This window comes from Nannospalax galili, unplaced genomic scaffold (genome assembly GCF_000622305.1).
Source record: "Nannospalax galili isolate Female #2095 unplaced genomic scaffold, S.galili_v1.0 scaffold1313, whole genome shotgun sequence".
NCBI lineage: Eukaryota > Metazoa > Chordata > Mammalia > Rodentia > Spalacidae > Nannospalax > Nannospalax galili.
The window spans coordinates 298,398-314,051 of NW_008333275.1; the positions used below are offsets into that span (position 1 = coordinate 298,398).

Consider the following 15,654-nt stretch of genomic DNA (forward strand, 5'->3'; position numbering starts at 1 on the left):
GTTTTTAAAGATGATGACATTTTTGAAATGCAAAAAATAACACAAAGTAACCAAAAAATAAACAGAAACACTGGTATATTATAGAAACCATGTCATCAAAGTCAAAAGATATTGAAATTATTTATCATATTATAACAAAATATCTATTTATCAGGATGTTTTATTTGGTTCTGTGGGTGGCTCAGGACACAGAAAGAGCCATTCCTCAGGACCTTGGAGCAAAGGATGCCCACCCTCCAGACAAGCTGCTCTGTCTCCTCCAGGAAGGAAAATGGCTATGATCTGGTAAGTCAGATTCCAGAAGGTCATTACCCTCCTCCTCCATCTCCTAGCTCTGTTTTGTCCAGTTGACTAAATCCTGTGGTCAGAAAGATGTCATTGTGAGCAGTCGCAGACTACTACAGGAAACACAAAATGACAAAGCTCTGTGTTTACCTTTCCTTCTTGTTGCAGACTGAATCAGAGAACGTGTCCATTCTCTTTTCACAGATGCACGGGTAGGTTTTACCGCAGTCACTATCGCCTATTCTTGTTGAAGTAAAAAATGCACACGTTCCTCCTGGACTTTGTAAATTCAATGCAGTCAAATCACTGTAGAACGAGACACATAACGGGCAATTATTTATGGTTGAGTCTTACATTGAGGTAAATTGTGTTCTTTTTTAAAAAAATTCTACTAGTAAAAGCCAGACATGGTGGCGTATGCTTTTGATCCCAGCACACGTGAGGAAGAGCCAGGCAGATCTCTGTAAATTCAAGGCCAGCACAGTCTACATAGGTAATTCTGGGCCAGCTGGGGCTACAGGAAGACCCTGTCTCAAAAAGAACAAAAAAATTCTATTGGTCAAAATTTACAGAATATAGAAATATTAATCATAAATTCATCACTAAAAGATTTTCTTTTCTTCTTAGCTCATTAAAAAGAAAAAGTCACTTGATTGCATGCAAATCCTAGTATAAAATAAATGTATTTAATATCTTTCAAGACATAAATGACAGCAGATCAGACACAGTGAGACAGGCCTGTCATCCCAGCCTTTGTGTGGTAGAGGAAAAAGGACAAGGCTTTCAAGGCCACCTTGCTCTACATGAAACTCCATCTTATACCAACAACAACAAAATAATGAAAATTAAACTGATTATTAAAAAATATATAACAGAATTTGAAAATATAAATAGCTAGCAAAGACAAATACAGAATTATTATGTCTTATTTAAAGACAAATACAGAATTCCTAAGAACAAAAGTGTAATTATATTTCTGGAAGAATCAATAAACACTTTTGTAGCAGATTAGAAGCAAATGTGAACTTCATAATTTACATGCCTGCACATTAAAATGGGAAGTATAAATACATAAGTATGTGAGCATATGCATTTATTTGAATATTCATAATAAACATAAAAACTAACTATATGTGTCACATGAGTGTGGGGGATACTAAAACTCATATCTGTCAGGATAATCTAGTCACTTCACATCACCTCAAAATTTTTATTTGGTTTGACCCTGTGCATGTTAGAACACACTTCAGAGCTTCTATTAGGCATTTTATTCCTTATATTGCTAATAGGAGTCATAATCTTTTTTCTCTTTCTTTTTGACAGCTTGCTCAGATACTTTCTTATTCTTCTTGCTCTTACCACTGACCTCCATTTGAAATGAGCAAAGCTGTGTGAAATTTTAGGACACACTTATAAGGTCCTTTCAGCTTCCACACCAGTGTTAGAGTCTGAATGATTCTACAAACTCACAGGTTAGATGAGCCACTGCCAATCCATTTCCATTTCTTCTCCTGTTTATCATATGATAATCCAATCCAGTAAATGGTTCCATTAACCTGGGACCGAAGGAAGTCCTGTAAAGGAAATAAAATCCATCTTATGATAAAGTTCTCTTCTGTGAGCAGACTGATCAGAACAACAGGAAAGGGCGGGCCTATTCCTGTCAGTCTCTGCTGCCCTGTCCTCTCTCCCTTCAAACCTCTATTTTTCATTTTCTAAAGTGATTTTTCCATTGGTAGAACAGTTAAATCAAAATTAGTATCTAATTCACAAGTAATTTAAGAAGTAGAGTTTAGGTATCTAACAATTCCTTAAGCAATTTGTGACCGTGACTTCTCTTTTGAGATGTGCTCTCACTATGTAGCCCACTCTAGCCTTGAATTTTCAATCCTCCTCTTCCGGTTTCCAAGTACACAGGCAAATCTGCCTCATTATATGATTCTGATACTTTAAGGAAGCATTTAAACTCTTTTTCCAGAAGAATAAGGGCTGTGGGGAAGTGGTCATTGTGTCATCTTCAGTGACAGGAGGGATCGTCAAAGCAAATTAAGATGAATAGTGTGTACGAAAAAAGTGCATTAAAACTAAATTTTTCACAGAGGAAACATTTCCGTTGCTCAATGTCCAGACCATATAAGAACAAGAAGGAAAGGAGAGATGTTTGTGACTTAAATGTGTTATAATGTGACTGAAATATATTATCACAGTGCCATGAAGTCTAAATTACTGAATTTTTTAAAAAAATACCGGTTTTAATTTAACATTACTTCATCATTGGAAAGTTATTTTGCTATTTGTGATTAATAATTATTTCATGTTATAATTTAAAAAATCTATTAAATTTGGGATATTTTCACATCACTTTCATTTATAAGGAACTAGAGGATTTAGGACTATCCTTGCAAGTTATTCTCTATAAAAACACATCCTGGGACTGGAGAGATGACTCAGTGATTAAGAGCACTGTTTGTTCTTGCAGAGTACCCAGGTTCAGTTCCCAGCACCCACATGGCTGCCAACAACTGTCCATAACTTGAATTCCAGGGGTTCTTGACCCTTGTCTAGCATCCTCAGGCACTGCGCATATGGGTGCACTTACATATATGTTGGTAAAACAGTCATACACAAGAAATAAAAATATGTAAATTTTTTTCAAAAATCACGCTCTATTTAGTAATAAACTTAATAGAGAGTTCAGTATCAAGGCCACTATATTTTCTGTTCTAGTAATTCTCTTTCAAGGACAGACAACTTAATACAGTACTTAAGAATACTGATAAGGTAAATGTTATGGATGGATGCAATGAATACCACCACGGGGCTTACTGGTAAAACCGTCATGACTTCCATGGTCTTTATTATCATTTCTTTTGCAGATACAACCAGAGAGGTCAACTACTTTACACAGTACCTGGCTGGTAAATGACAGAAACGGACCTCTTCTAAGCAACATATCTGGTTCCTTAATAGTAACCCAACTTTTGTCTGTGGGATTTTAGTTGTCATTCTGTGAAGATAAATAATTGTTGATACCAGGTTGAATTTGCCAAAGGGTTAAACTTGATCCAGTGAAAGCATGCTTCTCTGTGAGACTCTCTTGTAGACTCCTTTAGAACGGAGGCTATTGCAAAGTCCCAACTGCAACCTTATTAACCAGGCTTATCATAATAGATGCGGTGTCCTGAATGCTTAAAAAGTAGCAGGCCAGTGTCTCCTGGGAGAATTAACTGCCAAATTTCTGCTCATATTACAGATAAAACACACAGTACTTGAAGGGCCTTCTTTCTAAACTCCTCCCTGGCCTCAGCATCTACTATCCAAGGGTAACAGAGTCCAAGAAAATAAAGTGTATTTAGAGTCTATAGTACCTGTTCATCACTGTCATCGATTTTCAAAAGGGATAAACTGCATTCATTGCAAATCTGCCTACATCCACTCCATGTTTTCCTTTCCATGATAACATAATAACATTTTGTGCCACAACAGAACAAATGTCCTTCAAAGCGTTTGCCTGCAATATTGAAGGTGAATCATTAGACTCTTATCTGGTATTCTGTTAGTCATAGCAATGAGTTTATTAAGCCTCTATAAGTAAATAAAATCTCACAACTCTTCAAACTTAAGCTTTTCCCATATCTTATAACTCTCGAAAATCAAAATTCTAGAGTGCTAAGAGATTTCTGCACACCCATGTCCCATGTAACATTGTTTATAAAAGCCAATATATACAAAGGAACTTCAATTTCAAATCATTGATACGTGGGTAGAGAAAATGAATATTGAAGTTTAGACTCTTATCTGGTATTCTGTTAGTCTTAGCAATGAGTTTATTAAGCCTCTATAACTAAATAAAATCTCACCACTTTTAAACCTTAAGCTTGTTTCATATCTTATAACTCTCAAAAATCAAAATTCTAGAGTGCCAGGAGATCTTTCCTCACACATGTGGCATTCAACATTGTTTACTAAAGCCAGGACATACAAAAAAACTTTAATGTCCAATCATTGATAGGTAAGTAGAGAAAATGAAGGACACCTATATAGAAGAGTACTATTCAACATTTAAAAGGAAGAAAATCCACCTGGGAATGGTCAATCATACCTATAATCCCAGCCTAAAGCAGGAGATCATCACCATTCTGAGTCCAACCAGCCCAAGATACAGAATTAAGACCCTGTCTCTCACCTCTCCCATAAAAAGACAAATCCTAACATATGTGAGAATGTGTATGAATTTGAGGAAATAATGCTAAGTGAAATAAGCCAGGCACAGAATAATACTTCATGATTCCATTCTTAGGAACTTTCTAACATAGCCATAATCTAAGAAGCAGAGGCTTAAAACACTTGATACTAGAGGAAAGGACAACTGGACAGTTTTAGCTCAGACAGTTTCAGTTATACAATATGATTAAATTTTAGAGATTTGCTGTAACACAAAAGTTGTCCAAACTCCATTCATTTAAAATTTTGCTCAGATGTATGTTAAGTGTTCTTACCATAAAAGGAAAAAAAGAGATAGATGAAGAAGCATTTGACGAAGTTAGTCAGTTTTCCTGATTGTGGTGATAGTTTCACTGGTATGTCTGTATTCCCAAACTTATCAAGCTGAATACATTACAATATGTGCCATTTTGTGAATCAATAATAGCACAATAAAATTGAGATATTTCTGTGTGATGCTTGGGATAACAACGTGTACTAGTCATGTCCAGCCCTTGTTTTCCTAGGTGACAAGTTAGCTCAGGCTGGTTTTGAACTTGCTATGTACTCCATGATGATCAAAATTTGCAGTCCTCCTTCCTCAGTTTCCTACTTGTTGAGATTATAGCATTATGCCCTTATATACAGATAACAAACCTATTTTAAGAATATAAACTAAAATAATTTTAGTTCAGAAATGCCAAGAGCTTTATTTTTGGAGTTTTTTTCCTTTCATATATTTTACAGTGTACCAGTTTTAAAATATTATTGATCATTTAATAGTGAAAATAATCAATTCCTGCTATCATAGAACAGTAAGATTATACACAAAGCTCTTTGTAAACTAAATTTTGAACAAATGATGAATAATTATTGAGTAGAGAATTAAAGATAACCACCCCCTATGCAAAATAGAAAAGTTTATTGATATTTCATATCATCATCTCTTGGACATGATTACACGGAGCTGCACAAGTGTGGATGCTATGATAAAGCTCATGTATATGCTGCAGGGAGGATATTTCAGTCACATATAGGTCAACAGTCTGAAGGAACGACAGAATGAAAACACTCAAACACATACACACAGAATTATTTTTATAATTGCACTCATATAAAACCCTTTGAATCATTCTTAGCGTAATTATTTAGTAAATATACTCTGACTGACAGCTTCCACGTTCCATGTCAACAACAAAGTGAGAGACTCAGATTTGCTCACAGGAGCAAAGTGACCTGAATTTTCAGGGGAGACAACACACTGTTTCATCTCCTACAGGCAACAGGAATACCAGACTGGCTCTGAGTGTTGGAAACTACAAGGTTCTACTAATCTGAACAGGTTTGGGAGGATCCAGTTCTGTACCTGAGATAAGGAAGCCCACTTATATTTAAGAGAGCCACATTGCCCATGAACCCACAGGTCACAAGCTCATACCCTGCATGTTACATCTCAAAGCTTTGAGAGAAGAAAAAATATGAAATATTTTGGAATTTTATTCAAGATTTCCTCCATACCTGCAGACTTTGAACAATTTAAAATGATCTTATTCTTCCCATGACATATTTTCCTTTCTGTTAGGTTTTTGAGGCTCTCATACTCTATAGACTTATTTTTCAACATTTCTTCCTTTAACTTCAGTTCATACAGCATGATGTGGTACTCTTGACTGAGGTTTATATTTTCCTCATGATGCTTTCCTTGACTGTGCTGAAAAACTAAAACTAATATCAGATAAAATAGAAAAAATGATTTTAAAGGGGAAAAAACTGAAAATTAACATACAAGAGAAAACCTCCTGTTGACTACTGACATAAATCATGACTTTGTTAGTATTTCAACATTTAGAAAATAACACAACTGACCATAGAAATGGAATCGTGACCTTCTCACTAGTAATAATGTGTAAAAAGCAAGAATTCATCACTATCATACATTTCAGTTCCTTCATCTTTTCACACAAAATGACTTACAAATAAAACCAAAGGAAAAAAATTTAGCCAACACAACGCATCATGAAAATAAGAACGTGAAGAAATGGCATAATTATTATTGGAGCAAGTGGAATTTCCATAGAAGGGTTGTATTGGAACATGTAGTTGTAGTTGAACATGGACTGTCAGTGAGTTTTCCTGAAGCTGAGAAGGAAATTCAAATTAAAGATCTTAGACTCACGATCGTCTAGTGTCTACGTACAGATCCCATCTTTTTGTGAAAAACTGCATCTAATAATTTCATGTGTTTTCATGTGTGTGGTCATCAGAGAACGACTTTAAAAGTCAGTTCTCTCCTACCATATAGGTCCTGGGGATCCAACGCAGATGATCAGGCTTAACAGAAAGCACTGTGTCAGCTGCATTATCTTGCTGGTCCTAAATCAGTCTTTCTACTTAACCATGTCCTCAATAGATACTTTTTAAAAATCAAAAAAAAAAAAAACACCATAAATTCTTTTGAACAGGTTTTTCTGAAATATGTTTATTTCAGAGTCACAATCACCTTGGCTCAGAAGGTGGAATTTTATTTTGTCCTCTGTTTAGTAGGAAAATGACCACAGTTACGACAAAGAGCTCAGCACGGCCCTAGTTGAAGGAGCACATAAAGAGAAAACGGCACAGTAGTGTGTCGAATTAAAAAATATATATATCCCACAAATTCCAGAGCCAGCATTATGCACTGGACAGTAGTTAGAGTGTGTTAGTAACTGCATGATTAGTGTCCATGGTTATAACTTACACAAAACGATTTTTAACAAATCATATATTTCAGGCACTCACTCTGTGTCACCCACATTGCAATTGCCACCAACAGAAGGAAACAAAGGATCCCAAGAACCACTGCAATGAGAGGCCCGGAGATTAAGCCCTCTTCAGTAAGTAAAAATCCCAGAAAATAATCACCAGGGAAAGAGCAAACATGACCCATTACCACTCATAACCGTGGGATCAGGAGTTCAAAGCCACCCTTGGCTATAGAACAAATTCAAGACCAGTCTAGTCTACATTAGATCCTGACTCAAAAAGTAAAAACAAACAAAAATGCACTCCTTTCTTCCTTCTCAAATCCTCCCTTAAAAATCCTTGTACTGTACAACTTTACCCATTTTGTGCTCCTGTTACCAGGAGACAGTCAGAAGTGCAGGTAGGATGTTTTTCAAATGTGAAAAGTTTACCATGTACAGCAAAGAGACAAATTTATACGTTTAAAACACACCTCTGTCTTCAGTTTCTTTAGGCCCTTGAGTCCCACCAGGTTTTACTCTACTCTGCTGCTCTGAGGAAGACTTAAGAAATACTGAGTAAGAATAAGACTCTTCCTGCTCACTCATCTTGGAAGTAAGTGAAGTTTCAAAACTTTGCCGTGAGCTGATTTCAGGCTAAAGAAAAAATTAAAATGCAACCTTTAGGAACATTTAGGATTTCGTATTGCGGGGGCAAGTAGGTATTATTACCTCCTTTACTGATCTAAAACTGCAAAGCATATGGACTCAGTCTGATTTACACAAGAAGTGGAAATCTTTTTAACAATTCACTTTATAACTTTTACATGTCTAATGATCTCAGCGATGATCAGGGAACACAGAAAAACTTTAAAATCTACTAATAAAGACGGTAATAAAGTACCATCTATTGATACAGCCAATTTTGTTCAAAATATTCAACATAAAAATGATTGGCAAAACTGATACCACCTTAAATCTCTTGAACTCAAAACTTTTAAACTATCAACAAATAAAAATACTCAAAACTTTCCAAAAAATAAATACCTTTGTTTTAAAAACTTTTGCAAATATTCTGACTCATGTTCATATAAAATATTTTGTGTTCTTTTCAATTTCATATGATTTTGTGTTTCCCAAACTATCCCAGAAACCATCTGCAAAAGAATTATTTGAAAGTTAATACTGCAGAAGGTCAACATTTCAGATTCCACATGTGATAAATAATAAAAGTCTCCTGAGTTAAAGCCGAAACACATGTTTTTTAATCCCAAATGAGTTTATGCACATGAACACTTCATAAGTCACAGTCCAGTATATGATGTCAGAGGATACTATGTTAAAACAAAACATGTCAACAGGTAGTTGAATCCAGTCTGATCATGAAAATGAATATAGAAATTATTAAATGTGATTTATAATTTACCTTGCTTCCTACACTAATCAGTACAAGATATTTAGCAGATAAACAGAAGAAAACAAATTTTTATGTCTAATACGTCTAATAAATGTCTTAATTTTTGATATTCTCTAAACTTATTCATATTTATCTAATTCTTTAAGAAAAGGGGATCTTCCTATTCCCAAATTTTTCAAAGTAGATTAAGACCATATGTAATCATTTAAACTACTTAAAAAATAATTAACTCTGCAAAACCATCTGTGATACACACAGCAAAAGCCACAGCACAATGAGAAAGAGAAAATAACTTTATTCAATGCTGAACTGCAGCTTTCAGGTTCAGAGTAGACACAGTTCAAACATGATCAGTTAGGACTTTCCTGCCTCATTCTCTTGCCACATTTGAATTAAAAGCCTTTTCTGAGAATAAATAGAATCACATGAAGCAAAAACATGTGGGAATAAAAGCAGCTATTACCTGTATCTCAGTGATACAGTGGAGTGAACTGGTCCCCAGGCAGGGAGGAGCAGGCCTTTCTGTCCTGTACCCCTCAGAGGCTTCAAGGACAGAGGCAGAAACGCATGGCCTCAGAGGGACCCAATAGCTCAAGATGTTCGGCCCCTCCTCTTCACCAAAGTGAAAAGAGGAAATTATGTGATGAAAGCTGAGGCTGACCAGGAGGGAAAGATGGTAGCAAAGTCCATATTCCTCTATTTGAAATAAGCACTTGATATGCTGCAAAATCATGTTCAAAGTTATTTGACCAAAAAGCTAAAGGAACAGGTCTGAGAGAAAACACTGCTGATATCTTTAGCAAAAATCTAATGTTATTAAAGAAAACCACTTGCAAGAAGATGACTAAATCATCTGTATATAAATACAATTTATACACACTAAATGGTGTTTCTACATTCCTTAGCCACAAATTCTTTAAGTGTCTGTTATAAATTTTATTAATTGTTACAATTTAAAGTGAGAGATTATTTCTTATTTTTAAATTATATTTATTCCAAGAAATTATCTTTTAGAAATACATTTAAAACAGTCACATTTGCACTGTGAAATTTTTGGTGGGTAATTTTTCAGGATACATATATAGACATAGATATATAACTCTATTACATATCTTTACTATGAAAGCTGATATCATTCCATATTTGACAGTTAAATTGAGTGGTCTTTATGATTCTTGGAGATCAAATCCATGAGGATGCTGTGCAATCACCGTATCACTGAGCAAAATCCTTTGGTACATTGTTTTGTTTGGTGTTTTTTTCTTTTGTTTGAGACAGGGTCTTGTAATGCCACTGAGACTAGTCTGAAACTTACTAGGAAGCTCAGGCAGGATCCAAATTCATAGTCCCTGACTTAGTTTGCTCAGTGCTAAGATTACATAAAGGCATTGGTTTATATACTGTGTGTGAGGTGTATGTATATATATGTGCATATGTATGTGCAGGTGTGTGCATACATGTGTACACAAGTTTGTCAAGGCCAGACTTTGAAGATGGGGTCTTCCTATATTATTCTTCATTTTCTTTTGAGATACAGTCCATCACTAAGTTGAGCTCAACACTAGTCTGGCGAGTGAACTTCAGGAGTCCTCTGGTCTTCATCTCCTCAGCACTAGGGCTGCAGACACAGAACAACACTCTAAGCTTTTTACCTGTATTCTGGGGATGTGAAATCTGGTTCTTATGCTTGTAAAGCAGGAAGTGTACATACTGAGCCATCTCTTCAGTCCTGTGTCATGATTTTGATTGATTATTTTCTAATAAACACAAAGCATTTCTGCATTTAAAAATATGCATCTACAATAAGATTTTTTTATTTTATGTGTTTGAGTGTCATTCCTGCATACATGTAATACATCTGTGTCAGGAGGTTCCTGCAGAGGACAGAAGAGGGCATCCAATACCCTAAAACTAGCGTTACAGACAGGTGTTAGCTGACATGTGGGTGCTGGGCTTCAAACCTGGGTCTTCTGCAGAAACAGCCAGTGCTTTTAACCATCGACTCATCTCTCCTGCTGGTACAATAAAAATTTTAATGCCGCATGTAATTCCTGACCACACACACAGATATTTACATATATATGCATATATATAATCTGTACCGTTAAGAAGTCCCTGAGTGTTGTACATTTAAGTTATTTACACAGTACTTTTTCTTTTCTCTCATCCCTTTCTTCTTCCTTCCTGCCTTCTTTACTTTTTTCTTTCTTCCTTCCTTCCTTTCTTTCCTATGAAAATAAAAGCAACAATTCTGAAAATGCCTTTGCCACAGGCTACAAATGTCTGAAGAGATCTGGTTCTTGATTCCTTCCTATCTCTTCTCCTAAATAAAGCCCCCTAGAAGCTGTACATGAGCACTGATGATGTGTCTGAGAGTGAGAGGAGACCCTCAAGGATGGGACAAATTGACTGGCCTGTTCCCCATTCTCTACCCAGTTTCTGCTATCAGTGCTACAAAAAGCACCCAGTTGATGCTATCCCATTTCCAGGACCAGGACTCTTTAGGAGATCTGCCTTGTTTCTTTTCACCTCCTACCTGTGAATCTATAACAAAAGTTCTTTATAGGGCTGGAGAGATGGCTCAGTGGTTAAGAACACTGGTTGTTCTTGCAGAAAACCCAGGTTCAAATCCCAGCACCCACATGGCCGCTAACAACTGTCCATAACTCCAGTCTAGGGGATCTGAAATCCTCTTCTGACCTCCGAGAGCTTTGCATGGCATGGATGTACTTACCTACATGTAGGCAATACACACATACACATAAAATAAATAAAATAAACTTTAATAAAGCCCTTATAAACTCATCTTCTCATTATCTATGAGTTTCATTCTTTGCATTTGCAAGAAAAGAACCCAAAGCTCACTAAGTCATTGGAAGTGTGTGATCATGAAGATCAGGCCCCATAACTCATGAATTATGATCATTTGAGCCTAGGAAGCCTCCAACAACTTCAAGGGCATCAAGCCCACTTTCCAAATCACTTTCTTCCATCTTTGGGGGGTTGGGAATCCCCCATAATTGGAGCTACAGAAGGTTATTAGCTTCCACGTGGATGTTGGGAACCAAACCCAGGTCCTCTGCAGGAGCATCCAGTGCTCTCAACTGTTGAGCAATCATTCACGTCCTTAGAGCTAATTCTTGACCCATGTTTTAAGTAAGACCATATTCAATATAGAGAACATGGACAAATTGTGGATTCAGAGGTTCTAGAATTTCTGTAAAACACTTGCCACAGGGCACAAGTTCTGGAACTGGGGAGATATGACTGGAAATACCAGCTCCGGCTCCCCAGGGACATCTGGAATTCTCTTAATTCTTTAAGTCTTGGAGCCATCACTACTAATTGCCTTCAAGGTTGCTGAGATTTTCATATATGATACATAAAATAGTGCTTGACCATAACCTGGCAACTGTGTCGAGGTTTTCATTGAACATTAAGTATTACTTGAACTCAAAGTAACTCAAATATTAAAATCTTTTCATACTGATGAAATGTGACCATGACACTCTCAGTCTTCAAACTGTTTTTTTCACAGGTTCACCAGGAGAACTGCCTACTTCAAGGGCTGATAAGAAGTAAACAAATTTAGCACTTCAGGCAACATTTCTTAGATAAAAAAATAGTTTTCATTGTTTTGTCTCCTAAATTTCTACAAACTTGACCCACCAGACGTGCAATTTAGAAATGTTGACACATCATGATAGTTTGAATATGGTTTGTAGTAATTCAACAGCGAACCTAAAAATTTTATAGCCACTTTTGAAAGAGCTGTATCTTTGCTCTGGAAACTGTTATTGAGCATATTAAAGCTGTAATGATACGCTTCTTCTGAAAAAAAATAATAATATTAAAAAAAAAACTCATGTTAATCCAGGCCTGGTGACACACTCCTGTAATCCCACTATTCAGGATGCAGAAGTAGGATTCCCACAAATTCAAGGACAGTTTTGTCTACACGCTGAGTTCCAGGCAAGCCAGATGTACTTACGTGAGACTGTCACTAAAAAAATCATCTCTGTAAGCATTTGTTATTAGGCATCTCCATCCTTCACAATTCCCGTTCACACACCTGTCTGCTCTGTCTCCCTTCACTGTGTCATGAGTTATCAAACATGAGACTCTCACCCCAAGTGAGAATTCCTGATCTTGTTTCCAACCTCCAGAAGCCTGCATCAAAACAAACCTCATTATAAATGACCCAGTCCCCTATTCTGTTATAGCAACAGAAAATGAAACTAACATATAGTAACTGAGCTAGGTTGCATGTCCCACCTTATCAAATTTGGTGTGACAGTTAGTATAGTCAACAGGATATAGAAGAAATAAGCCTTGAGTCACATCTGTGAGGGCTTCTCAAGTTTAGATTACACACTGGACAAACCTGGTAGTGGCTCTTTCTGTGGTTGATTTTTTTTATGTCTGTGAATGATTTTTTCTTTGCATGTTATATAAGTACATTACCTGTGAGCATTACCCACAGAGGCCAGAAAAGAGTGTCGGATACACCGTAACTGGAGTTACAGACAGTTGTTATAACTGAGAACTGAACCTGGGTCCTCTGCAAGAGCAGCCAGTACACTTAACTGCTGAGCCACTTCAACCACTTTGGAGATTGTCTTAAGTAGAATTATTGAGGTGGGAAGACTCACCCATTGTAGGTGACACCATCTTCCTCATCTGGGATGCTAGATTGTATAAACGGACAAAGCAAGCCAAGCACTCGATAATCACTCTCTGCATCTTGAGTGAAGATGATATATGAACAGCTGCCTCCAGTTCTGTCACTGAGATTTTCCCCACCATGAAAGACTGGAACCTACACCCGAGAACTAAGATCAACCCTTTATTCCTTTAGTATTCATCAGAGTATTTTATGAAAGCAACAGGAAAAGAATTTAAGATACTTGGAATTACAGGGTTTTGAAAACAGCAAGAGGAAGTCCATAAACAAAATAGAGGAACTGGGAATCTGTAGCAGTGAACTATTGCTGCTCTTGAAAATCCACTTTGTGACCTCAGATCTTGGGACTTACATCTTACTGTTTCTATAAATATACCCTATTCCCTACTGGCAATTTGGGTAACCCCTTCAGAGGATGGCATGATAAGAATAGGAGGTATGAATTGGCTAGGCAGCTAGGGTATAAAGAGCCAAAGAAATGCAGCCAGTTTCTTGGATAAATGTCAAAATGTCATTGGGCCTATTAGCAACATATTCTGTTCCAAGGCCAAAAATGTCAAAAGTATTTGGGAGCTTGTACCTAACCATTAAAAGATTTTAGGCTTACCACTTCAGAGGGGGAATTTTGGAGAGGATGGAGTGAGCATAGATTTGATCAAAACACCATATATGCATTATGAAATTCTCAATAGTTTTTGTAACAATTTTTAAAAACGTTAAAAGTAAAAACAATAAGTAAATATTAATGTTATTGAAACTCTTCTCTGATCTATATCCGCATCTCTGTTGACAGGGTGGATCGTCCTCAGGATGAAGGCTAAACATGGGCAGAGCATGAGAGCATGAATTTTACACTTTTTGCTTATTGCCTCCTCTAAATAATGTGAAATTGGTAAGCACGAGTTTGAGATGATTGTGTACCTTTCTGTGAGAGCAGTATTCAAGGAGATGTAGGGCCTTCCAGTGCACTTGACAAATGAAGAGAATGGTTAAGAGAAATTTAATACAAAAATAAGAGATTTTTTTCATTTTTAGAAATAGGCAGAATGATGCCAATAACCAAAGTCAAATCAAAGAGAAGCTCCAATTTCATTTTATTACTTTTGCTCTGAATTTCTAGAAAACAATCTCCTTTGAGGTGAGGAGAGGAAGTTTAATTTGAGATTAACAGGACTAACACCAGGAATCAAAGGAGTAAGACCCTTGTTCATGATTTGGAGGTTTTTCTACTCATGTGAGGAAAGCAAGCCAAAGGTACATAGCATATACATGGTGATTAGTAAGATAAAATAGGGTGGCAAAGGGTATTGAAATGCAATCGATACAGGAATGCAAAAGCCTGAGGCAACAAAGATTTAGCTCCAGGAATCTGATAGCTTTGGAAAACAAAGACTTCTATCCTGGATAAGCACAGGGGGTAGGGAAAGACTCCTGTTCACGTCCCCATTTCTATCTCTAGTCTTTCCCTGCTACAGAGTTCTTAATTGCCATCACATTGCAAAAGCTTTTAGCATCCGTGATGGCTAATCCTGGGTGTCAACATGATTGGATCTGAGATTAACGGAAATGAAAGAGATCTTCTTCATTGGATCATCTAAAGCCGGAAGACACACCCTAAATGTGGGTGTTACCTTCTGATGGCAGCTGGTATAAAAGACCAAGGCAGAGGAGAATGCGGGGCTTTTTGCTGCTTGCCTTCTCTCTCGTTGGTGAGTTTGTCTTGATGCTGTAGACTGAAGTCTAGCTGATATTTGGAATTTGTCAGACCTTCATCACCAGATTGGGACTACTGAGACATCCAGCCTCGTGGACTGAGCGACTACAGATTCTCAGCCTGTCCAGTGTGGTGCAGCCATTGTTGAACTACTCAGACTCTATCCTGTGAGCTAAGCTGATAAATATCTATACATATTCATTCTACTGGTTCTGTTTCTTTGGAGAACCCTGACTAAAACAGCATCTAATATGAACTTCTATTTCCATAATATTGCCTCCTCTTCATTGACATAATCCCTTATGCTACTTATATTAGGGTTTCAAACAGCAGCAGCTCCCCCCGCCCACAGGTACCTATGGACTTTTGAAGCCTGAAAAAGGGAACAGAGCTGATAAGCAACTTGGCCTTTGAAGTCAAGGGAAACAGACTCTGCTAAGAAGCAGCCTGCCTTTCCTCTAATCTCCAAAGACAAGATAAGGAGATTCTACCTGTTAACCAGAGATTTTAGGAGCTGTTTAACACAGCAGCTTTTCCCTTATCTTAAAGAGGAAAAAAGTAAACACTGCCAGGCCCAGATCCTGGCTGGCAGACTGAACGGAGCCAGGTTTACAAGCCCTGCTTTTCCTGC

At 36.9% G+C, this 15,654-nt stretch overlaps 1 protein-coding gene across 1 annotated transcript; it reads right to left on the bottom strand.

Annotated features, from left to right (window-relative positions):
- Positions 1-431: 431 nt before the first annotated feature.
- Positions 432-10,344, bottom strand: LOC103729812 (T-cell surface glycoprotein YE1/48-like). Its single transcript, XM_008827885.1, has 6 exons — positions 10,171-10,344; positions 7,703-7,865; positions 6,007-6,213; positions 3,654-3,796; positions 1,756-1,859; positions 432-591 (listed from the first exon to the last, which is right to left on the bottom strand). The coding sequence occupies exons 1-6, from the start codon at positions 10,342-10,344 to the stop codon at positions 432-434; spliced, it is 951 nt and encodes a 316-aa protein (XP_008826107.1).
- Positions 10,345-15,654: the final 5,310 nt, after the last annotated feature.